Source organism: Panthera tigris, chromosome D3 (assembly GCF_018350195.1).
Source record: "Panthera tigris isolate Pti1 chromosome D3, P.tigris_Pti1_mat1.1, whole genome shotgun sequence".
NCBI lineage: Eukaryota > Metazoa > Chordata > Mammalia > Carnivora > Felidae > Panthera > Panthera tigris.
Window position 1 is genome coordinate 28,724,522 of NC_056671.1, and position 25,112 is coordinate 28,749,633.

At 38.3% G+C, this 25,112-nt stretch overlaps 1 protein-coding gene across 6 annotated transcripts in view; it reads left to right on the top strand.

Annotated features, from left to right (window-relative positions):
- Nucleotides 1–25,112, top strand: part of CLTCL1 (clathrin heavy chain like 1) — a 131,328-nt gene that overhangs the window by 45,532 nt on the left and 60,684 nt on the right. For all 6 annotated transcript variants that reach the window (XM_042961804.1, XM_042961802.1, XM_042961803.1 and 3 more), the window contains 2 exons: nucleotides 6,570–6,838; nucleotides 23,546–23,707. In XM_042961804.1, coding sequence (XP_042817738.1) covers nucleotides 6,570–6,838; nucleotides 23,546–23,707 — 431 coding nt within the window. The remainder of the gene's footprint in view (nucleotides 1–6,569; nucleotides 6,839–23,545; nucleotides 23,708–25,112) is intronic.

Sequence of the window (25,112 nt, forward strand, 5' to 3'; positions counted from 1 at the left end):
AAGGGGCAGAGGGAGAGGGGAACAGAGGATCTGAAGCTGGCTCTGTGCTGACAGCAGCAAGCCCAGTGTGGGGCTTGAACTCATGAACCGCGAAATCATGAGCCTAGCCAAAGTCCGGATGCTCAACTGAGCCACCCAGGTGCCCCTATGGCTTTGTAGTAAGTTTGAAATGAGGTAGTGTTGGTATTCCAACTTCATATTTTTCAAAATAGTTTTTGAAACTATGAAACTAGGTCCTTTTAATTTCCACTTAAGTTGTAGGATCAGTTTCTACAAATAGCCTGATAGGATTTTGATAGGGATTGCATTGAATTTATTAATCAATTTGGCAAGAATTGCCATCTGACAATATTGAGTTCTCTAGTCATTTAACATGGAATGTCTGTTTATTTAGATACTCAGTCAATGATGTTTTACACTTTCTTTTTTTTTAATTTTTATTTTATTTAAAAACATTTTTTTAACATTTATTTATTTTTGAGAGAGAAAGAGACAGAGCATGAGCAGGGGTAGGGGCAGAGAGAGAGAGAGAGAGAGAGAGAGGGAGACACAGAATCTGAAGCAGGCTCCAGGCTCTGCCAGCACGGAGCCCGATGTGGAGCTCAAACTCATGAACTGTGAGATCATGACCTGGGCTGAAGTCAGACACCCAACTGACTGAGCTACCCAGGTGCCCCGAATTTTTATTTTATTTTAGAGAGAGAGTGAGAGAGGACACAGGGGAGGGGCAGAGAGAAGAGAGAGAGAGAATCCTAAGCAGGCTCCATGCTCAGCCATGGGGCTCTATCTCACAATTCTGAGATCATGACTTGAGCCGAAATCAAGAGTTGAACACTTAACTGACTGAGCCACCCAGATGTTCCTGTTTTACACTTTTGGTGTACAAATCCTGATATAGTATGATACACATAGTTGATACACATTACATTAGTTTCAAGTGTATAACTTAGTGTGATTCCACAAGTCTGTACATTATGTTGTGCTCACCACAAGTATAGCTACCACCTGTTACCATACGGTGCTATTATATCATTGACTGTATTCCCTATGCTGTACCTTTTATCCCTGGGACTTATATCTTCCATAGCTGGAAGTCTGTATCTTCTATTCCCCTTCACCCATTTTGATAACTGATTTTTATATACACATCTGTATTCTGTACAATTGCTAAACTTCTTTATTCTTAGAGTTTTTAGTGTGTTTCTTCAAATTTTTGATATACCACATCATGGTTATCTGCATATAGACAGTTTTACATCTTCCTTTCTCATCTGGATTCTATTCAGTTTATTTCAACATTGCATTGGCAGAATAGAAGTGGCAAGAACATGAGTGCCTGGGTGGCTCAGAGGTTGAGTGTCTGACTCTTGATATGGGCTCAGGTCATGATCTTGTGGTGGTGAGATCAAGCCCCACGTTGTGCTCTGTGCTGACAGCAAGGAGTCTGCTTGGGATTTTCTCTTTCCCTCTCTCTCTGCCCCTACCCTGTGTGTGTGCATTCTTGTCCTCCCTCCCTCCCTCCCTCCCTCCGTCTGTCTGTCTGTCTCTCTCTCTCTCTCTCTCTCTCTCTCTCTCTTTCTCTCTCTCTCTCTTTCTCTCTGTCAAAATAAAAATAAAAAAAGAAGTGGCAAGAACAGACATCCTTGACTTATTTCTGAAATTGGGGAAATAATTTAGTCTTTCATCATTGAATATGATGTTAGCGGTAGGTTTTGGATAGATGAACCCTTTTTTAAGTTGAAGAAGTTCCCTTATATTTTTATTTTGTTTAGAGCTTCTATCATGAGAAGGGGTTGACTTTTTCAAATGCATTTGATGCATCTGTTGAGATGATCATATGGTTTTGGGCCCTTAGAGTGTAATATATTATGTGAATTGACAAACCAACCTTGCATTCCTAGAACGAATCCCTCTTGGTAATCGGGTATAATTGTTTTTATGTATAGCTAGATTTGGTTCACTCATATTTTAAGGACTCTTCCATTTTTGTGATAAGTGTCTGTGGTTTCTCGTGATGACTTTGTCTTTGGTTAGTATTCCCTTACAGAATGACGTGGGAAGTGGTCCCTCTTCTGCTTTCTGAGTTTGTGAGAGACTTCTTATTTCTATTATCTTTGAATATTTGATAAACTTTAACAGTTAAAGGCTTCTGAGTTTGTGTTTTTCTTTGTGAGATAATTTTAAACTAAGAACTCAACTTCTTCACTTGTTGTAAATCTGTTCAGATTTTCTTCCTTGTGTCAGTTTTGGTAATTTATCTTACTAGGAATTTATATACAAGTCATCTAAGTCTTCTAATGTGTTGGCATAAAATTGTTCATACTCTTCTTGTAATCCTTTTAATTTCTTCAAGATCACCAATGGTGTCCTCTCTTTTATTCCTGATTTTGGTAATTTGGGTTTGTCTTTTTTTCTTGATCAGTCTGAGGTTTGTCAGTTTTCTTGATTGTTGTGAAAAGCCAACTTTTTGTTTTATTGATTTTTCTGTATTACTTTCCTGTTATTTTTCCTTGATTTTTGCTCTACTCTTAATCTCTGTATTTTTGTTCCTTTGGGTTTTGTTGGCTCTTTCTGTAGTTTATTAAGGTGGAAACTTACTTGATTTGAGATCTTCTTTTGTAAGTACATTTTTAAAAAGTATTTATTTAAGTACTGTATCTGTACACCCAACATGAAGCTCAAACTCACAACCCTGAGATTAAGAGTTGCATGCTGAGCTAGCCAGGAGCTGCTGAGGTCTTCTTTTAAGATCTTGACATTTAAAACAGTATATTTGCCCTAAGGGTTATTTACATGTGTATTGTTGAATTTCCAGAATTTGGAAATATCCCACACTTTTTTTTATTATTGATTTCTAATAATTCTATTATAATCAGATAATTTATTTTATATGATTTCAAGTTTTAAAATTTCTTAAGACTTTTTTATAGCCAGCATATGATCTGTCCTCAAATATGTTCCAGGTATACTTGGAAAGAACATATTTTCTTGTTGGGTGATGTGTTCTAAAGATGTCAGGTTGAATTGGACAGCAGTATTCAAATATATTTTTCTGTTTAGTTGTCTAATTATTGAGAGTGGGGTATTGAAATCTCCAACTTTTTTTTCAATATTTAAAAATTGTGGCTAGATACATATAATGAAATTTATTATATTAACCATTTTTTAGTGTAAGCACATTCATATTGTTGTATACCCATCACTACCATCCACCTCAGAACTATTTTCCTTTTGCAAAACTGAAACTCTGGACCCATTAAACAATAACTGGGAGAGGAAGGAATGAGGAACTTCCTCTCTCAGTCCCTGGCATATACCATTATACTTTCTGTCTCTACAATTTTGACTACTCTAGATACCTAATATATGTAGAATCATACAATATTTGTCTTTTTTTGACTGGGTTATTTCACTTAGCATGATGTGTTTCTTTGCAATTTTTTTTATTTAAAGTTTATTTTGTCTGAAATTAACCACCCTGCTCTCTTTCAATTTTCATGGAGTATCTTTTTTCATCCTTTCACTTTTGACCTCTTTGTGTCTTTGGATCTAAAATGAGTCTTGCTAGATAGCATATAGTTGGATCACGTTTTTGTATCTGTTTTGTCAGTCTATGTCTTTTGATTGGAGAGTTTAATCCATTTACATTTAATGTGTACTGATGAAGGACTTCTGTCATTTTACTATTTGTTTTCTACATACTCTATGGCTTTTTTGTCCTTCATTTCTTACATTACTATCTTTTCCTTATGTTTACTTGGTGTTTTTTTGTTTTTGTTTTTGTTTTGTGTGAAAACATTTAAACTCCTTTCTTGTTTCTTTTGTGTATATTCTACAGCTATTTTCTTTGTGTTTGCTATGGAGACTATATTTAACATTCTGAAGTTATAACAATCTAATTTGAAATTATACTGGCTTAACATTTTTTATGCAAAACTTTTATTTTTTATCTTTTTAATATAATTTATTGTCGAATAGGCTAACCTACAGTGTGTAAAGTGTGCTCTTGATTTTTGGGGTAGATTCCCATGGTTCATCACTTACATACAACACCCAGTGCTCCTCCCAACAAGTGCCCTCCTCAATGCCCATCACCCTTTTCCCCTCTCCTCCACCCCCCCCCCATCTACCCTCAGTTTGTTCTCTGTGTTCAAGAGTCTCTTATGGTTTGCCTCCCTCCCTCTCTGTTTGTATCTATTGATAACATACAAAAACTCTGTTCCTTTACATCTCCATTCCCACTTCTTTTATTGTCGCAGAATTACATCTTTATACATTGTGTATCCAAAAACATAAACTAATTATTATTTTTTATGCATTCATCTCTTGAGTTATGTAGAAAACAAAAAGTATAGTTACAGACTAGTACAGTAATACTAGTTTTTAGACTACTCATTGATTTTTTAATATTGGAGTCTATTAAATCATGTTGAAAACAAAAGATGGAGTTACAAACCAAAGTTACAATAATACTAGCTTTTATAATTACCCATGTATTTACCTTTATTGAGATCTTTATTTCTTCAGATGGCTTTGAGTTACTATCTAATGTCCTTTCAACCTGCAGGAATCCCTTTAGCGTTTCTTATAAGAGTGCTAGTGGTACCTGACTCCCTTAGCTTTTGTTTATCTTGGAATGTTTTAATTTCTTCCTCATATTTGAAGGACAGTTTTTCTGGATATAGGATTCTTGATTGAGAGGGATTTTTTTTTTTTTCCTTTTTAGTGATACTACAGTTCTGTTTAAAATTTTATTTCCGGGGCGCCTGGGTGGCGCAGTCGGTTAAGTGTCCGACTTCAGCCAGGTCACGATCTCACGGTCCGTGAGTTCGAGCCCCGCGTCAGGCTCTGGGCTGATGGCTCGGAGCCTGGAGCCTGTTTCCGATTCTGTGTCTCCCTCTCTCTCTGCCCCTCCCCCATTCATGCTCTGTCTCTCTCTGTCCCAAAAATAAATAAAAAACGTTGAAAAAAAATTAAAAAAAATAAATAAATAAAATAAAATTTTATTTCCAAATTGTTTGCTGCTGGCATCCAGAAATTCTGTTGGTATTTTTGTATATTGACCTCATATCCTGCAGTATTGTTATATTCACCTAGTAGTGCTGATAATGCTTTGTAGATTGGTAGATTCCTTAGGATTTTCTTTGTAAACATTTATGTTGTCTGTGAATGAAGGCAGTTTTACTTCTTTTTTTTTTTTTGTTTTTATGCCTTTTACTTTTCTTGCCTTATTGCATTAGCTAGGATATCCTGTACAGTGCCAAAAAAAGCGGTCAAATAATCCTTGCATTGGTCCTAATTTGGGGGGAAGGAGTATTTCATGTTAGTTCTAAGTTTTGCATAGATACAAAGATCAAAACTGTGCTTTTTATCAGAGGTGGAAACAATATGAATCTCTTACCAGAGGATGGATACTAAAGCATGTTGTCTAGAACCTAGTTCTAGCTAGGGTGCTACCCACATGAGGTGGTTTAAATTTAAATTAATTAAAGTTAAATGAAAGTAAAAATTCATTTTCCTTAAATGTGTCTTACCAGACACATTTCAAATGCCTAATAGCCACATGTAGCTAGTGTCTTCTGTACTGGATAGTGCTGGTACAGAACATTTCCAACATTGTAGAAAATTCTATTTAACAGCACTGGTCTAGAATTTAAGATTAAATGACCCTGTTATGTGGACAAGTTGTTTAATTTGAAGGGATGATAGTATTCTTTCCTGAAAGTTGGAGATGCCAAAGAAAGATTGTCTTATTGTTGTTGCCTTATCCTGAAAAATATTTTAAAACTAGAAAAAATCAATTTAAAACTGATTCGCTTGATAGTTGCTTCAAAAGAACTAATTTCTGGGGCACCTTGGGTGGCTCAGTGAGTTAAGTGTCTGACTTTGGTTCAGGTTATGATCTCATGGCTTTTGAGTTTAAGCCTTGCATTGGGCTATGTGCTGACAGCTCGGAGCCTGGAGCCTGCTTCAGAGTCTGTCTCCCTCTCTCTCTGCCCCGTCCCCACTTGCGCTCTGCCTCTCTCTCTCTCAAATATAAATAAACATTAAAAATAAAAAACAAAAGCACTGATTTATGATTGTTATTCATATATTATACATTTACACACTTTTACATTCTTCTGAAGGAGGCTCTTCTCAATATTGAGACATCAAGGTGTGGTTAATTACTACTCAGGCAACTTTCTTTCCCCTCTTAATCAGATTAGCTATAAGTTTTACAACTTAAAATAATATTAAAAGGATTCAGAATTAAGAGTATAAGAATATGGGGGCTCCTGGGTGGCTCACTTGGTTCAGCGTCCAACTCTTGGTTTCAGCTCAGGTCATGATCTCACTGTTCATGGGTTTGAGCCCCATATCTGGCTCCATGCTTATAGTGCTTGGGGTTTGCTTTCCCTCCTTCTCTCTCTGCCCCTCCTGTGCTCGCTCTCTCTCTCTCTCTCTCTCTCAAAATAAGTAAAATAAACTTTAAATAAAAATAAATTAATAAATAAATAAGAGTGTAAGAATTTGTCTTTCAAATTTTCAATTTATCTTTCTCTAATCTCCATCACATCAAATACTAGCTGGAAAGACACTTCAAATCTTTAATATTGAAATGAAGAGTAAAATGAAGTCTCATACCATGGCAGAAGAGGTGATTTTCTGGAAATGGGTCTCTGTGAATACTGTTGCCCTTGTGACTGAGACAACAGTCTACCACTGGAGCATGGAAGGTGACTCTCAGCCTGTGAAGATGTTTGATAGACATGCCAGTCTGGCAGGGTGCCAGATGATCCACTACCGGACTGATGAGTATCAGAAGTGGCTGCTCCTCATTGGCATCTCAGCTCAGGTAAGCTTTTGGCTGCCTTCAGGGACTGGTCTGATGGAGTGTAAAGGTGTAATATTAAAATTGGTATAGGTGTGAGGCAGAAGAAATAGGTCCCAGCCTAAAAGAATTAGAAATTAACAAGAAATCCAAACTTTGGGTCATATAAGAATTGTAATTTAACTTTGGCCCATTAACTATACTGTATTCCATTGGGTTACTGATATTCATTCTATAAACTATTTCTGGCACAGTTTTGAGAAGTGAATTGTTGAGGAATTTGGTAGAGGCACTTGGAATTTATAGGTTTATGGGAAGTAGTTTTGGGGCTTTTTTAGGGCTTTAATGGAATGTTACTAATTCGTATACTTTTATAATGAAAGCAGTAACTTTCTGCTGTGCTTCCTTTTTTCATTCCTGGGGGCTAATTCAGTTACCAGATACTTGATACTATAGGATGTTGGTCTTAGATCTTTATTAGCTAATTCTAGCCATTGAATGGTCTTCCTTAGCCTAGTGGGGAAAGTATAAATGTGGAATTCTAGCACTTAGAGAACTGTCAGACATTCGAAGAAAGTGCTGTGGGAGCTGTAAGAGAATACCTTAAGTCAGAAAGAGCTCATAACAGAGGGGGCCTCTAAGCTGCATTTTGCCGGCTATAAAAGTGCACTTGAGAAGGAAACTGTGTGCAAAGGCATGGAAGTGGAAGAGAATGGCTCTTTCTGTGAGTCCAGGGTCATCCACCTTGGCTGATACCTATGGGATGCATAAGAGACAGCTAGAGGGGCAAGGCTGAGAGATGGGTGGGGGCAAGACTGAGGTACATGCTGCTGGCAGTGGGAATTGTGCAACAGGTTTTAAAGTGAGAGTGATATGATTTATTTTCCTTCTCTGCAGCGTGTTGGGATAGAAACAATGCTGTCAGTGATATTGAGGAGGGACCACCATGAAGACTGGAGGCTGGGAAGCTAGTTGACAGGCAGATACAGGAATAAAGGCATATAGTGTGTTCTGGAGTAAAGACATGTATGAGAAGGGTGAAGAGTGAGCAAAGCTGGAAGGAGTACTTCTCTCCACTTTGGAAGTCTCCTCCACTCTGCAACGCCCAGAAGAAGTGAGCCTAGAGATGAACTGGAGATGCAAGGGCTGAGATTTTATTTTCATTTTTTGTTTATTATTTTGCTAAGTAACCTCTATGCCCAACGTGGGGCTTGAACTCACAACCCTGAGATCAAGAGTTGCATGCTCTAATTGACTGAGCCAGCCAGGTGCCCTGAGGCAAAGCTTGAGATTTTAGAGATAAAATGGCTAGAACCTGGAGGTGCATGAGATGCCTCTCAGGGAGAGGAGAGTTGGATGATGGCCTAGCATTTGTCTCAGAATGAGGCATAGATGAGGGAGAGTTGAACCTCTGCTCTAACCCTTCATCTTTGTATTACACTGACGGGTTTGTCTCCTCATATGATCTGGGGGTTCTTTGGTGTAATTTAAGGGACTTGCTTAGCCACAGAGCCTTTCCGTGATAGGCCCATGGCTTCCATTCAGCCCCAGTTACTTCTGGTTGTCAGGGCTGAGAGTTAAGCTGGAATGACAATATTATTGGTAGGAAACGTCACAGCACATCTGGAATAATAGATATTCCCATTGCTTCTACATGTGATATAACATTATAATAGTTCACCCATAACAGTTTGTTTGGGTCTAATTGCCCAGATTCCATAAAAGGAGTAATTTTACACCTAGGTCATTTTCTGTGGTGTATCATCTATTAGCTGGAATTATTGCCTCTTGGGAATTTTACTAACCCTAGATTAGATGCTGTTTATGGAGTTTTTCTCCTTTCTGGAAACTCTTCCTTTGGCTTTCCACTGAAAGGATTTGGATGTTGCTGACCCTTATGGGGGGCAGAGGTTGCAGACAGCTCAGGTGTTGGTAATGTTTGTGATGTGAGGTGTGAGGAGTGTACCTTACACAGAGCCTGCAGATACTGAGATGAATTGTGAGAGAGTCACAGACAGGTAAAACCTATATGACACATGCTGTCATGGTAAATTTCCAAGATGGTATTGGCATGAAAAGAAAGAATTGGCAGTCTACATATTCAGTGCAATCCCTATCAAAGTAACACCAGCATTCTTCACAGAGCTAGAACAAATAATCCTAAAATTTGTATGGAACCAGAAAAGACCCCGAATACCCAAAGCAATCTTGAAAAAGAAAACCAAAGCAGGAGGCATCACAATCCCAGACTTGAAGCTATACTACAAAGCTGTAATCATCAAGACAGTATGGTACTGGCACAAGAACAGACACTCAGATCATTGGAACAGAATGGAGAACCCAGAAATGGACCCCCAAACGTTTGGCCAACTAATCTTTGACAAAGCAGGAAAGAATATCCAATGGAATAAAGACAGTCTCTTCAGCAAGTGGTGCTGGGAAAACTGGACAACGAGATGCAGAAGAATGAACCTGGACCACTTTCTTACACCATACACAAAATAAACTCAAAATGGATGAAAGACCTCAATGTAAGACAGGAAGCCATCAAAATCCTCGAGGAGAAAGCAGGCAAAAACCTCTTTGATCTTGGCCACAACTTCTTACTCAACATGTCTCCAGAGGCAAGGAAAACAAAAGCAAAAATGAACTACTGGGACCTCATCAAAATAAAAAGCTTCTGCACAGCGAAGGAAACAATCAGCAAAACTAAAAGGCAACTGACAGAATGGGAGAAGATATTTGCAAATGACATATCATATAAAGGGTTAGTATCTAAAATCTATAAAGAACTTATCAAACTCCACACCCAAAAAGCAAATAATCCAGTGAAGAAATGGGCAAAAGACATGAATAGACACTTCTCCAAGGAAGACATCCAGATGGCCAACCAACACATGAAAAAATGCTCCACATCACTCATCATCAGGGAAATACAAATCAAAACCACAATGAGATACCACCTCACACCTGTCAGAATGGCTAACATCAACAACTCAGACAACAACAGATGTTGGCGAGGATGCGGAGAAAGAGGATCTCTTTTGCATTGTTGGTGGCAATGCAAGCTGGTACAGCCACTCTGGAAAACAGTATGGAGGTTCCTCAGAAAACTGAAAATAGAACTACCCTATGACCCAGCAATTGCACTACTAGGCATTTATCCACGGGATACAGGTATGCTGTTTCAAAGGGACACATGCACTCCATGTTTACAGCAGCACTATCAACAATAGCCAAAGTATGGAAAGAGCCCAAATGTCCATCGGTGCATGAATGGATAAAGAAAATGTGGTATATATATACAATGGAGTATTACTCGGCAATCAAACAGAATGAAATCTTGCCATTTGCAATTACATGGATGGAACTGGAGGGTATTATGCTAAGTGAAATTAGTCAGAGAAAGACAAAAATCATATGACTTCACTCATATGAGGACTTTAAGAGACAAAACAGATGAACATAAGGGAAGGGAAACAAAAATAATATAAAAACAGAGAGGGGGACAAAACAGAAGAGACTCATAAATATGGAGAACAAACTGAGGGTTGCTGGAGGGGTTGTGGGAGGGGGGATGGGCTAAATGGGTAAGGGGCATTAAGGAACCTACTCCTGAAATCATTGTTTCACTATATGCTAACTAATTTGGATATAACTTTTAAAAAATAAAAAATAAAATTTAAAAAAAAGAATCGGGGGTACCTTGGTGGCTCAGTCAGTTAAGCATCTGCCTGTTGATTTTGGCTCAGATCATGATTTCATGGCCATGGGATCAAGCCCCGCTTTGGGCTGCATGCTGGGTGTAGAGCCTGGTTGGAATTCTCTCCCTTCCTCTCCTTCTGCCCCTCCTCACCCTCGAAAAGAAGAGAGAAGAGAAGAGAAGAGAAGAGAAGAGAAGAGAAGAGAGAAGAGAGAAGAGAGAAGAGAGAAGAGAGAAGAGAGAGAGAGAGAAAGAAAGAAAGAAAGAAAGAAAGAAAGAAAGAAAGAAAGAGAAAAAAGAAAGAAAGAGAAAGAAGAAAGAATTGATTTACTCTCCCTTTGTGAAGACAGGAGGGGAGCTGGAAGATCTCTCTTCGATAGCCTTTCATGCTATTCAAGAGTCAGGGGGAAAGTTATGCATTTTGAACCTTTATGTTGCTTTCAGAAAGAGTACCCTAGAATTATAGGACCTCAACCAGAAACAAAATTATTCACAGTATAGCCTTTGTTACTCTTCCCCTAGTTGCCCAAAATACTTTTGTTTTTGAATTTCCTTTTTATTCCATGAAGCTCAATCTTTGTACTGAATCTGATCTGGAAATGTGTTTGTTTCCCCAGAAATGATGATGTCTGAGGGGTTGGAATGAAGCTTTGAGCTAAGACTTATAAAACTAGATCACAGTTCATTCATTCAACACTTTATACCTGCCTCTAATACTTTCTCAAAAGCCTTTTGCTCCAGTTTGACCAGAGTACTTCAAGTGTTACTTTATTCTTTTAGCCAGAGGTCAGCATATTTTTTTCTATAAAGGCCCAGATAGTAAATGTGTTTTGCTTTGGGGGCCAAAAAAATACCATCTTTGTCACAGCTGTTCAACTGTGAAGTTTTAGTACAGGCAGCCATAGACAGTATGTAAATGAGCATGACTTCATGCCAGTACAATTTTATTTACAAAAACAGGTGGGACAAACTATACAGAAATAAAAAGGATTAGTGAGGGGAAAAAAAAAGGATTAGTGAGGAATACTAAGAATATTGTATACAAATAAATTTGATAACTTAGATGAAAGGACTAATTCCAGGAAGACATAGATTACTGACATTGACTCAGGAAGAAATAGAAAATCTGAATAAGCCTATACAACAAGTTAAGACAGTCAACTAGTAATGAAAAAACTACCCACAAAGAACAACTCTGACCCAGATGGTTTCACTGGTTAATTCTACCAAATATTCAAAGAAAAATTAGTACTAATCCTTCACAAAGTTTTCCAAAATGTAGAAGAGGGAACACCTCTCAATTCATCCTGTGAGGCCAGTAGTACCCAGATAAAAAACAAAGACATCACAAGGAAAGAAAACTTCAGACTATTATCTCCTTTGAATATAGATGTAAAAATCTTCAACAATATACTTATAAACTGAATCCAGCAACATATAAAAAGAATTATATGTCATGACCAAGTGGGATTTGTCTAAGAACACAAGGTAAGGTTTAATATCCAAAAATCAATTAAAATAATGCATAATATTAATAGAATAAAAGACAAAAACCATATGGTCATCTCAGCAGACACAGAAAAGTCATATGATAAAATCTAACACCTTTCTTGATAAAAATGTTCAACAAACTAGGAATAAAAAGGAACTTCCTTAACCTGATAAAGGGCATCTGAGAAAAGCACACAGCTAACATCTTACTTAATAGTGAAAGACTGAAAGTTTTCCCCTAAGATCAGAACAAGACAGAGATGTCCACTTTTGCCACTTCTGTTCAACATTGGACTAGGAAGTAGCCAGAGCAATTAGAAAAAAAATAAAAGGCATTATGATTTGAAAGGAATAATTGAAACTATCTCTGACATGTTTTTGTATGTTGAAAATCCCAAGGTATCCAATAAAAAAACTCTAGAAGTAACAAGTACAGTAAGGTTACAGAAAGCGAGGTCAATATACAGAAATCAATTGTGTTTTTATACACTTGCAATGAGCCATTAAAAAATGAAATTCCATTTATAATAGCATCAAAAAGAATAAAATACTTAGGAATAAGTTTAACAAAAGGTATGTATAACTTACATTAAAATTATAAAACACTGTTGAAAGTAATTAAGGAAGATCTAAATAAATGGGAAAACATCTCATGTTCATGATCATAATAGTTAATATTTTTAAGATGTTAATACTCCCCAAATTGATCTGAAGGTTCAGTGTAATCCCTATCAGAATACCAGCTAACTTCTTTGTAGAAATTGATACAAGCTGACCCTAAAATTCATATGGAATTGCAGGGAACTCAGAACAGCCAAAACAGTCTTGATGAAAACAAAACAAAGTAAGAGGAGGCATACTTCTCAATTTCAAGGCTTGCTACACACAGTAATCAAGATAGTACAGTACAAAGATAATAATAGACATATTAGATCAGTGAGATAGAATTGAGAGTCCAGAAATATACCTTTACATTTATGGTCAGTTGATTGTTTTGGTAAGGATGCCAAGACAATTCAGTGAAGGAAAGAATAGTCTGTTCAACAAATGGTTTGGCAACTCTGGATATCTGTATGTACAAAAGCATGAAATTGAACTCCTACCTCTAACTGAGAGTGGATCAGACCCAAATGTAAGAGCTGAAGCTATAAAACTCTTAGAAGAAAACATAGGAGCCAATCTTAGTGACCTTGAGTTAAGCAGAACCTTTGTAGATACAACATCAAAAGCATAAGCAGCAAAAGAAAAACAGATAAAACAAAATCTTTTGTGCTACAAATAATACCATCAATAAAGTGAAAAATAACCATTTGGAGAAAATATTTCAAAATCAGATATCTAACAAGGGACTTGTATCCAGAATATATAAAGAACTCTTACAACTCAATAATAAAAAGGCAGATAATTCGTTTTACAAATGGATAAATGCTTTGAACAGGTATTTCTCCAACGTGCTATCTACATGGCCAGTAACACATGAAGAGATATTCAACATCATTAGTCATTGTGGAAATACAAATCAAAAACACGATGTGAGGGGCGCCTGGCTGGCCCAGTCACTAGAACATGCAACTCTTGATCTCAGGGTCATGATTTCAAGCTCCACATTGGGGGTAGAGCTTACTTTAAAAAACAAAACAAACATAAAATGTGGTATCACTTCATACCTACTAGGATGGCTATAATAAAAAAGATTGACAATAACAAATGTTTCCAAGGATGTAGAAAAATCAAAACCCTCATAACATTACTAATGGAAGTGTAAAATGCACAGCATAGTTTGGCAGTTCCTCAAAAAGTTAAATGTAGAGTTAACATGTGACCTAGGAGTTCCACTCCTAGTTGTATACCCAAGAGAAATGAGATATACATCCACACAAAGTATTATACACAGAACATCAGGTTGGTGGAGAAAGGACCTTTGAAAATCTGCTCCATAAAAGCAGTGAGAACACTGGCAAAAATTCTCAAGTCAACTTTTTCAGAGTTCTGGAAGTTAACCACAGGCTTAAAAAAATCCAGAGAACTTTTATTTAAGAACATTTGCTGTATCTCAGAACAGCAAGTGTAGTGACATTTTATCTTGTGCTATTCCCATTCCCCTCCGTACAGCTTTCTGTTGATAGCCTTGAGAACCAATAGCTCCACAAATTGGTGAAATACAGCAATAGCTTCTAAAGGAGGCAAGAATGGTTTAGAGCTCCCCTAAAAGCACCTTTCCCAGATAAATGTCCTTATTTGACATGTCTAGCAATTTCTTGGAAATCTCCATTCACAGACCTTGTCTTTTATTTCTTACTCCGTGCAAACAGCCTTATCTCCTGGGACACTTACCATACACCATCAGTAGCAATTGTTTAACATCCAGCTGCCTGTGGGAATGATAGTAGTTGAGGCAAATAAGAAGCTGACTAAAAAATTAAAAAGAAAGAAGGCTGTGGAATGAGGTGTTTATAGGGGACTCTCAAAAGCTGCAGCATATATTCTTGGGAATCTGGAAGACCATATACATGCACAGGGCTGTGCACCTTCCCAAGAAAGAATTGACAAGGGCCTAAGTTCTCACCTCTGGTTGATCTCGAGGCTCTGTACAGGCAGGATGTAAAGGCTAAAGTAATATTGTAAGCTGCCTGTCAGAATATTGAAGACATGTCTCAACCCACACACACAATCTCAGCAAAGGCTGAGACTCAAGGCATTTATTTAAAGAATCTCTTTCAAATTATTAACTGACCAGTAAACTGAGTAGAGACCGCAGTGACCACATATGACAAAGAATACAAGCTTTACAGAATCAGTTCAGAAAATGTGCTGAGCAAACAACTACAGTAAGCCCAGGAAAGGGGGAATATCTGATTTCCAGAATTGTTACTTTATGTTATTTAAAATACCCAGCTTGCGGGGTGCCTGGGTGGCTCGGTCGGTTGGGCGTCCGACTTCAGCTCAGGTCATGATCTCGCAGTGTGAGTTCGAGCCCCGCGTCAGGCTCTGTGCTGACAGCTCAGAGCCTGGAGCCTGCTTCGGATTCTGTGTCTCCCTCTCTCTCTGCCCCTCCCCTGCTCATGCTCTGTCTTTCTCTCTCTGTCAAAAATAAAAATAAACATTTAAAAAAAAATTTTTTTAAATACCTGGCTTGTAACAACAACAGCAAAAATGAAATGTGCAAAGAAACAAAGTATAACCCATACTCAAAGGAGTCAATAGAGACTGTTTTGAGGAAGCCCAGGCTTGGAGTTACTTTCAAAAAGACTACATCAGCTGTTTTAAATATGTTCAGAGAACTAATGGAAAGCATACCCAAAGAACTAAAGGAAAATGTGAGAACAGTGTCTCCCCACATAAATCACAACAATAAATAACTAGGAAAAACACATAACATACAGACTTTTCAGTTACTATGTTGTACACCTGAAAGTAATGTAACGTTTTGTATCCACATTGTATATTCATTATTGTGTATTCATCAATAACACTGTATTCAAAAAAGTGAGTTTTACAGTTGCATCAAAAATTTTAAATAAGAATGAATCTAAAATGAATATGTGAGCTTTTGCGTGCTCTCTCTCTAAAATAAAATTACAAAAAATATTGTATAATTAAAAAAAAAAACAGCCTAGAGGTTGCCTGGCTGACTCAGTCAGTAAAGCATACAACTCTTGATCTCAGATTTGTGAGTTCAAGCCCCATGTTGGACATAAAGCCTGCTTTAAAAAAAAAAGACACATAGATTTGTGGAATACCACTGAGTAGGCTAACATAAACATACTGGGAGTCCCACAAGGAGAGAAAGAAAGGGGAAGAAAGAGTATTTGAAGAAATAATGGCCCCATACTTAGCAAATTTGATGAAAACCATTAATCTATGCATTGAAGAAGCTCAGAGAGATCCACACCCAGGTATATCATAACTAAACTATCAAAAGGCAAAGAATCTTGACAGCAGTTATAAAGAAGTAAACTAATCTTGTACAATGGACTCTCAATAAGATTAATAACTGATTTCTCGTCAGAAACTATCCAGGCCAGAAGGCAGTGGTATGATATAATCAAAGTGCTTTAAAAAATCAATGAAAGATTGTCAACCAAGGATTCTATATCTAGCAAAATTATTCTTCAAATAATGGAGGGGAAATTAAGGCATTTCCAAGTAAACAAAAACTGAGAGAATTTGTCTCTAATAGATCTGCCCTATAAAAAATACTAAAGAGAATCTTTCAGGTTGAAGTGAAAGGATCCAAGTCAGTAATGCAAACCCACGAATAAATAAAGAGCACTGGTATGAATAACTATATAGGAAAATATAAAAGATTGCATAAGTATAGTTTTTGATTTTGACTTTTTTTTTCTTGTGAGTTAAAAGCCTACTAAAGCAATGATTATAAATCTGTGTTAGTAGGTATATAAAATATATGAATAATGTACTTTGTATGACAAAACTAAGAAGGAGGAATGGAGCTATAAAGATGCAAAGTTTTTGTATACTATAGATATTATATTGATATTAATCCAAATTAGATTGTTATAAATTAAGAGGTTAATTATAATCCTGAGGCAACCACTAAGAAAGTGATCTGTAAAAATCGTAAAAGAAATAATGAGATAATCAAAATGACCCACTAGAAAATATCTATTTAACACAGAAGAAGGTAGTAATAAAGTAATAGAGAAACAAAGAAGACCTAAGACAGAAAACAAATAGCAAACTGTCAGAAGTAAATCTTACCTTATCAGTAATTGCATTAAATGGATTCAACACTTACAGGGCAGAGATTGGCAGAATATTTAATGTTTTTTTCTTTAAGTTTATTTATTTATTTTGAGAGGGAGAAAGAGACAGAGCATGCAAGCAGGGGAGGGACAGAGAGAGAGAGAGAGAGAGAGAGAATCCCAAGCAGGTTCTGCACTGTCAGCGCAGAGCCTGATGCAGGGCTTAAACTTACAAGCTGTGAGATCATAAACTGAGCCAAAACCACAAATCAGATGCCTAACTGACTGAACTGCCCAGGCTCCCCAGAGATTGGCAGAATATTAAAAAAATTAATAAAACAATAACCCATGATCCAACTATTTATGCTGTCTACAAGAGACACAGTTTAAATTCAAAGATACAATGGGTTGAAAGAAGAATGGGAAAGATACACCATGTAAATTGTACCCAAAAGAAGCTGAATGGCTATCTTAATATCAGATAAAATAGACTTTAAGATAAAAATTGTTACTAAAATCTAATATACAAATGTTCATAGCAACATTATTTATTTTATTAAGTTTATATTTAAATTCCAGTTAACATACAGTGTTATATTAGTTTCAGGGGTACTTACAGTACAACACTTGGTGCCCATAGCAAGTGCACTCCTTAATCCCCATCACCCATTTTACTCTCCCACCACCCTCCCACCTCCCCTCTGGTAACCATCAGTTACAACATTATTTATTTTAGCCAAAAGGTGGAAACAGCCCAGATGTTCATCAACTGATAAATGCATAAATAAAATGTATATTCCATACAGTGTGATATTTATTTGACAATAAAAAGAAATGAAGTACAGTTGACCGTTGAACAACATGGGTTTGAACTATAAGGGTCCACCTATACGTGGATCTTTTTTAGTAAATACAATATAGTACTGTAAATGTATTTTCTCTTATGATTTTCTTAACATTTTCTTTTCTCTAGCTTACTTTATTGTAATGAATGCAGTATATAATACATATAACATACAAAATGTATGCTCTTTGACTATGTTATTGCTAAGGCTTCTAGTCAACAGTTATTAGTAGTTAAGTTTTTGGAGAGTCAAAAGTTACAGGTTTTTGACTGTGTCAGGGGTCCATGACCCTAACCCTCACATTGCTCAAGTGTCAACTCTACTAATATATGCTATACCGTGTTTAACCTTGGAAATATTAAGCTAAGTGAAAGATACCAGCACAAAAAAACACATATTGTATGATTCCATTTTATGAGACATTCAGAATATTTACGGAGATCAAAAATGGGTAGGTAGTTGCTTTAACTGGGGGTGGAATGTGGGAGGTAGGAATGGGGATTGACTGCTAAATGAGGTTTCTGTTAAGGGATGAAAGTACTACAAATTACATTTTAGCGATGGTTGTACAATCTTGTAAATAAACTGAAAAACATTGGATAGTATGCTTCAAATGAATGAATTATGTGATATATGAATTATATCTCAATAAAGTTGTTAAAAATACCTTTAGGAATCATACTTATTTATAAGGAGATCATCATGTTTGAGAAATATTTTAAAAGAAAAGATTGTGGGACACCTGGGTGGCCTAGTCAGTTAATCGTCTGACTCTTGATTTTGGCTCAGGTCATGATCTCTCAGTTTGTGAGATCAAACCCCATATGGGGTTCTGCGCTGGCAGTGCAGACCCTGCTTGGGATTCTCCCTCTCTCTCTGCCCCTCCCCCACTCATGCTCTGTATCTCCCTCAAAATAAACATTTAAAAATAAATAAATAAAAGATTATAAATCACAATGTTACTTATTTGTGTTTTACTGACAAAAACCAACAAATAAAAAAATCCAACCTTCTACTCTCACTGTACTTCTGACACCAAAGATGCTAGCTTTTCTACACCAAACAGTTCTCTAATTCTCTAATTCTCTGTGGACATCAGCTGGAGGTCCAAGAATTAGTACAGACTCCACAGTTTAAGGGTTCAATCTCATAAGACTGCCCCCATGTCTTCAGATGCCAGCCTCAAGCCCAGGCCACCAGTACCTCTGACCAACAAGCTGTAAATCAGGGGTTCCTGCAACCTTAGGTTTGATAATTTGCTAGAATGGCTCATATAGCTCAGGAAGTTACTTTACTATTACTGGTTCATTAAAAAGGATGTATATTAAAAAGGAGCTCTCTGAACTCTAAAATTCAGGGGTTTTTATGGAGATTTTCATTGCTCATTGGTGATTAACTCTGTCTCCAGACCCATTCCCTTTCCTGGAGGTCAGGGTGGGGTGAGGCTGAAAAAACTGTTAAGTATGCCTTGGTCCTTCTGGTGACGAGACCCCATCCTGAAGCTATCTAAGACCCCCCAGCCACCCAGTCATTCTCATTAGCCTACAAAAAACACTTCTAATCACTCTGGAGATTCCAAGGTTCTTAGAAGCTTTTTTTCTGACAAAGACCCACCTATCACTCGTATCACTTAGGAAATTACAAGGGTTTTAGGAGTTGTGTCAGAGCCAAGGACAAGGACTAAATATGTATTTCTTATACTACTACTCACACAAGCATTCAACAACAACAACAAACCTGTGGGCATAAGGATAGACATGTAGACCAGTGGAATAGAACTGAGAGTCCAGGAATAAACCCATACATTTATGGCCAATTGATTTTTGACAGAGGTGGCAAGACCAGTCAGTGGGGAAAGACTGTCCTCTTCAATAAATGGTGCTAGGATACCAGGATATTCACATGCAAAAGAATGGAGTTGGACTCCTACCAAATACCATATATAAAAATTCAACATGGATCAAAGATCTAATATAAAAGGCAAAACTGTAAACCCTTGAGAAGAAGTCATGGGAAATGTTCATGACTTTGTATTTGACAATGGATTCTTAGGTATACCACCAAAAGCATAATCAACAAAAGAAAAAATAGGTAAATTGGACTTAATCAAAATTGTCAAGAAAGTGAAAAGACAAACCTACAGAATGGAAGAAAATATTTGTAAATCATATATCTGAGAAGAGTGTAGTATCTGGAAAATATAGAGAACACTTGTAACTCAACAATAAGATGTCCCAATATTAAAATGGGCAAAAAGAGTTCAACAGACATTTATCCAGAGATACACAAATAGCTGACAAGCACACAAAAAGATGTTCAACATCAGTAGTCACTAGGGAATTGCAAATCAAGACCACAGTGAGGTACCACCCATTGGGATGGTTGTAATTTTTTTAATGGGAAATAACAAGTATTGGCAAGGATGTGGAGTATTGGAATCCTTGTACATCAGTAGTGGAAATGTAAAATGATTCAGCTCCTGTAGAATACAGATTGATGGTTCCTCAAAAAATTTAACATAAAGTTACCTTTTGACCTAGCAATTCCACACCTAGGCATGTACCCAGGAAAAATAACGAAAACATGTCCATGCAAAAACATGTCCATACACAGATATTCATAGCAGCATTATTTGTAATAGCTAAAAGATGAAAACAACCCAAAAGTTCACCACAGGATGAATGGATAAATCAAAATCTATACAGAAATGGAATACCACTCAACCCTAAAAAGGAATGAAGTACTGATACAGGCTACAACATGGATAAACCTTGAAAACCTCACTGAAGTGAAATAAGTCAGACACAAAAGGCCACATATTTTATGATTCCATTTATATGAAATATTTAGGTATCTACAAGACAAAAGATTAGTGGTTGTCAGGGGCTGGGGGGGAGGGGAGATGGTCCCTAACTTTTAATATACACAGGGATTTTTTGAATAGTGGAAATGTTTTGAAACCATATAGAGGTGGTGGTTGCACAATATTGTGAATGTACTAAGTGTCTCTGAATTGAACTCTTTAAAATGGGTAATTTTATGTTATGTGAATTTAATCTCAATAGTAAGGAGACAGGAGGAGATAGGAGGGTGGATTTTGGCCCACATGCCATTGTTTGCCTACCCCTGTCTAAGCATTTGCAAATACTTCCCTTTGTTAGAGCTTTTCTCTTCACCTTGTGACCTCTTACTCCAGCCTCCGTGTCACTAGGAAGCCTTCCCTGACTCAACAGACTGTGTGAGGTCACAGCATTTCTCTCTATCCTGGCTCATAGTAGTCAGCACCCTGTATTGCTTGCTTCCTTGCTAGAAACTCTTATCATGTGTCCTTAAGGGAAGGGTCTGGGTCATACTTTCCTTTTTTTTTCTTCTTTTTTTTTCCTTTTTTTAACTTTTTAATGTTTATTTTTGAGAGAGAGAGAGAGAGTGAGTACAAGCTGGGAAGGAGCAGAGAGAGAGAGGGAGACACAGAATCCAAAGCAGGCTCCAGGCTCTGAGCTATCAGCACAGAGCCCAATGTAGGGCCTGAACCCACAAACCATGAGATCATGACCTGAGCCAAAGTCCAACACTTAACCAACTGAGCCACCCAGGCACCCATATTCACTTTCTTATCCTTAGCCCTTCACATGGTTCCTGGCACAAAAGAAAGCATTTTTGCATTCAATCTTTGTCAGCTACAATCCTCAACATGCCTTTTCCCAAAGCACACATAATACTCAGCACCCCCATGAGGTAGACTTTACCAGGCAGGAGCCTAAGCCTCAGAAGCAGGTCACAGACCCAAGGCTACACCTGGAGCCTCTGAGTGGGTCCATGAGGACAGGCAGTGCAGGAATCCAGGTCTGTCTTGATCTGAGGTGTTCTCTCTGCTGCTTCTTTTCTTCTTCGCTTTAGTTTAGTCTTCTCTAGCATTGGGACTCAAAGGCATTATCTCTATATTGTCTCCAATCTTCCCACCCTCCCCTGGGAGGGTGAGTCTTATCCTATACTTACTCTCATTTAAAAATTTTCTTGTTCATTCTGTTGTTAGAGTGTACACATTTGTATTTATCTACAAGTTGCTCCCCTACTTCTCCCTCTTCCCAGCCCTTGGCAACCACTGGTCCACTCTGTCTCTGGATATTTCATATATGGAAATCATGATATGTGGCCTTTGTGAGTGGCTTCTTTCACTTTGCATGTTTTCAAGGTTTATCCATGTTGTAGCATGAATTGGTATTTTGTGTAGTACTTTCACACAAGTCTTCCAGTAGAAAAGTACAAAGGAGGGGCATCTGGGTGGCTCAGTCGATTAAGCGTCCGACTTCGGCTCAGGTCACGATCTCGCGGTTCGTGAGTTCAAGCCCCACGTCAGGCTCTGTGCTGATGGCTCAGAGCCTGGAGCCTGTTTCAGATTCTGTGTTTCCCTCTCTCTCTGCCCCTCCCCCGTTCATGCTCTCTCTCTGTCTCAAAAATAAATAAACGTTAAAAAAAAATTAAAAAACAAAAGTACAAAGGAAAGGATCTTTAAAAAGAAAAAAGTTGAAGCCTTTGTCCCCCCTCCCTTTTTGCCTTTGTTTCCCTTTTTAAGGAATGGAGGTGGGTGGCAGATACACTAAGGATCTGAATTTTACCCAGATTGCATGGGGCTCATTTGGCTGGGGTGGTTATTTGAATGTTGAGGTCTAAGAGCTTAAGCTGTGGTGCTGTCATGTCTCATTTACTTAGCTTTTTGAGCACTTGACATTGGGTACAAATATATTGAAATTCTTTGCTAGAAAATGTAAGTTCTAAGTTTTATGAAAGATATTAGCTTTATTGGGTTTTATTAAATACTATTTTTGCTATTTATAAATTTCAGAAAACCCAATTTTCAAAATTAGCCAATCTCCTGATTTAATTACTCTTTATACTTTAGAGTTTGTCCTCCCAAGACTTACTTTAATTTTTTTTTTTTTTTTGAGAGAGAGAGAGAGAGGCAGAGTGCAAATGGGGGGAGGGGCAGAGAGAGGAAGACACAGGCCCCAGGCTCTGACCTGTCACCACAGAGCCCAACGTGGGGCTCGAACCCATGAACTGCGAGATCATGACCTGAGCCAAAGTGGGAGGCTCAACTGACTGAGCCACCCAGGTGCCCCTCCCAAGACTTACTTTATTTTTTTTTTAATTTTTTTAATGTTTTATTTATTTTTGACAGAAAGACAAAGCATGAGCAGGGGAGGGGCCGAGAGAGAGAGAGGGAGACACAGAATCCGAAGCAGACTCCAGGCTCTGAGCTGGCAGCACAGAGCCCGACGCGGGGCTCAAACTCACAGACCGCGAGATCATGACCTGAGCCGAAGTTGGATGCTCAACCGACTAAGCCACCCAGGCGCCCCTCCCAAGACTTACTTTAAAAAAATTTTTTTTAACATTTTATTTATTTTTGAGACAGAGACAGAGCATGAACGGGGGAGGGGCAGAGAGAGAGGGAGACACAGAATCGAAAGCAGGCTCCAGGCTCTGAGCCATCAGCCCAGAGCCCGACGCGGGGCTCGAACTCACAGACCGCGAGATCGTGACCTGAGCCGAAGTTGGAAGCCCAACCGACTGAGCCACCCAGGCGCCCCACCCAAGCCTTACTTTAAATGAATATTTACATGTGTGTGTGTAGAATGTGTGTGTGTGTGTGTATTTATATATTTATGTATTTATTTACATATACAAACCTTGTATGTGCACTCAAATATACACAAACATACATATATGCATACCTGTGTGTATACACACATTTTGCATTTAACAAATTGGGACCATCTATCTTAGTGTTTTGAAGTCATATTTTTTCCCTGGTGTTTGCAGCCATCTTTACACATCAAATTTAGAGTTATATCATGTCTTTTAATATCTAATAGGCTTATTTTTTATTAGAGAAACTAGGTCAACATGTGAAACTTTCATTTTAGGAACATTTAACAATTTATATCTTCTCTTTTCTCTTTCGTTGCAAAATGTCTTTTCTTAGCAAAACCGTGTAGTTGGGGCAATGCAACTCTACTCTGTGGATAGGAAAGTTTCACAACCCATAGAAGGCCATGCCGCTGCTTTTGCAGAGTTCAAGAGTGAAGGGAATGCCAAGCCTGCCACCCTTTTCTGCTTTGCTGTACGTAGTCCCACAGGGGGCAAGGTAAGATCTCCACTTTCTTTTCTCCCTTGGAAAAGTGTCCTGAGTCAGTGTTAAGAGTCTGTACAGTGTAAATTGGTAGCCACTTAGTCAGTGATCCAAAACCAGTTTATAATTGGGAGTGGGGAATAGTCTGCAGGTGCTTCGTATAAATGAAGGCTTTTACAGTATTTAGAACAACTCATCTATTGTACATGTTGGTGGTTTCACAGCCAGTCTTTGTAAAGTCAGTGACGTGAAGTCACCTATCAATTAATTGGTCCCTTTGCCCTAAATATCCTCTTTCACAAAGTCTACTGAGCATGGGCTAGGCACACATGGTTTCTGCTCTCACACAGTAGTCTCATGGAGGCAACAGCTGTAAAAGAACCACTGTATGCTATCCTGATGAAAGGCACAGGTCCTATGTGGTTCTGCCTAGGTGCTGGGGTTGGGGTGGGAGCTGCAAGGAGAAGGCCATGCTCTGGGAGCAAGTTGAGTTTTATTCAGCTCGGGTACATGGCTAGCATCTGTTTGGCAGGAGTGCCATGGGCAGAGCTGTGAGGTCTAAGAGTTCATGATGTCAGTGAGACCTACAATTCCAGGGTTGCATCACTCACTTGGAAAGTGGCCTGAAAACATGGTCCTTATCTCAGTATACTCTTTTTTTTTTTTTTTTTTTTTTAGTATACTCTTATCATACTTCCTGAACTCATTATTTTGGGTTGGTCACTAGCCCTGAAGTATTCCCCAAAGAAGAAGAGCACTGGATCAGTATGTGGCTTCCTAGACTTCCTCATCTTGAATATGGCTAATTGTCTCTCATGTAATAAATATCATGCCCTCCTTAATTGAGAACCAATAGAAAAATAGGAGTCAGGCAAAAATATCAGCCTACTCTGTCACCTTAGACTGAGGCTTTCTACCTTGTCACAGACAGCCGGGCAGCCACAGTCACCCTTGAAAGAACAGAACCCTTCCTGGCCGAGCTGCCTGTGAAGAAGAGCACAGAACAAGCACCCCTGTAAGACAGGTGTGCCTGCTTATCTCCTGCACTCAGCTGTCAGGAAGGCTGGTCCCCTCAGGGCAGTCTTCATGGCAGAGACCCCCACAGCAGCTGTCCCAAAAGCCACCTATATTCTGTGGTTGAATCTCCCCTCCCCTGCCCTAGTGGCAGGTGAGGGTCCCTTCAGTGATTTCCTCAGCCTGTGCCCCTTGCACAGGCCTTCCTTCTAATCCAGCCCAGCTGCACTTATGGCTCTCTAGTCTCATATGGATCCCAGTTTTGTCTGCACTCCAGTCACTTGTTCCTTTCTCACAGGCAGGTACCACTTGTCCATAGTCTCACCCTTCTCTCACCACCTCCCAAAGAAGCCTGGCTTCTTTACCCAGGCCCCCACTTCTGTTGGCAGTGCCACCATCCTTCCCA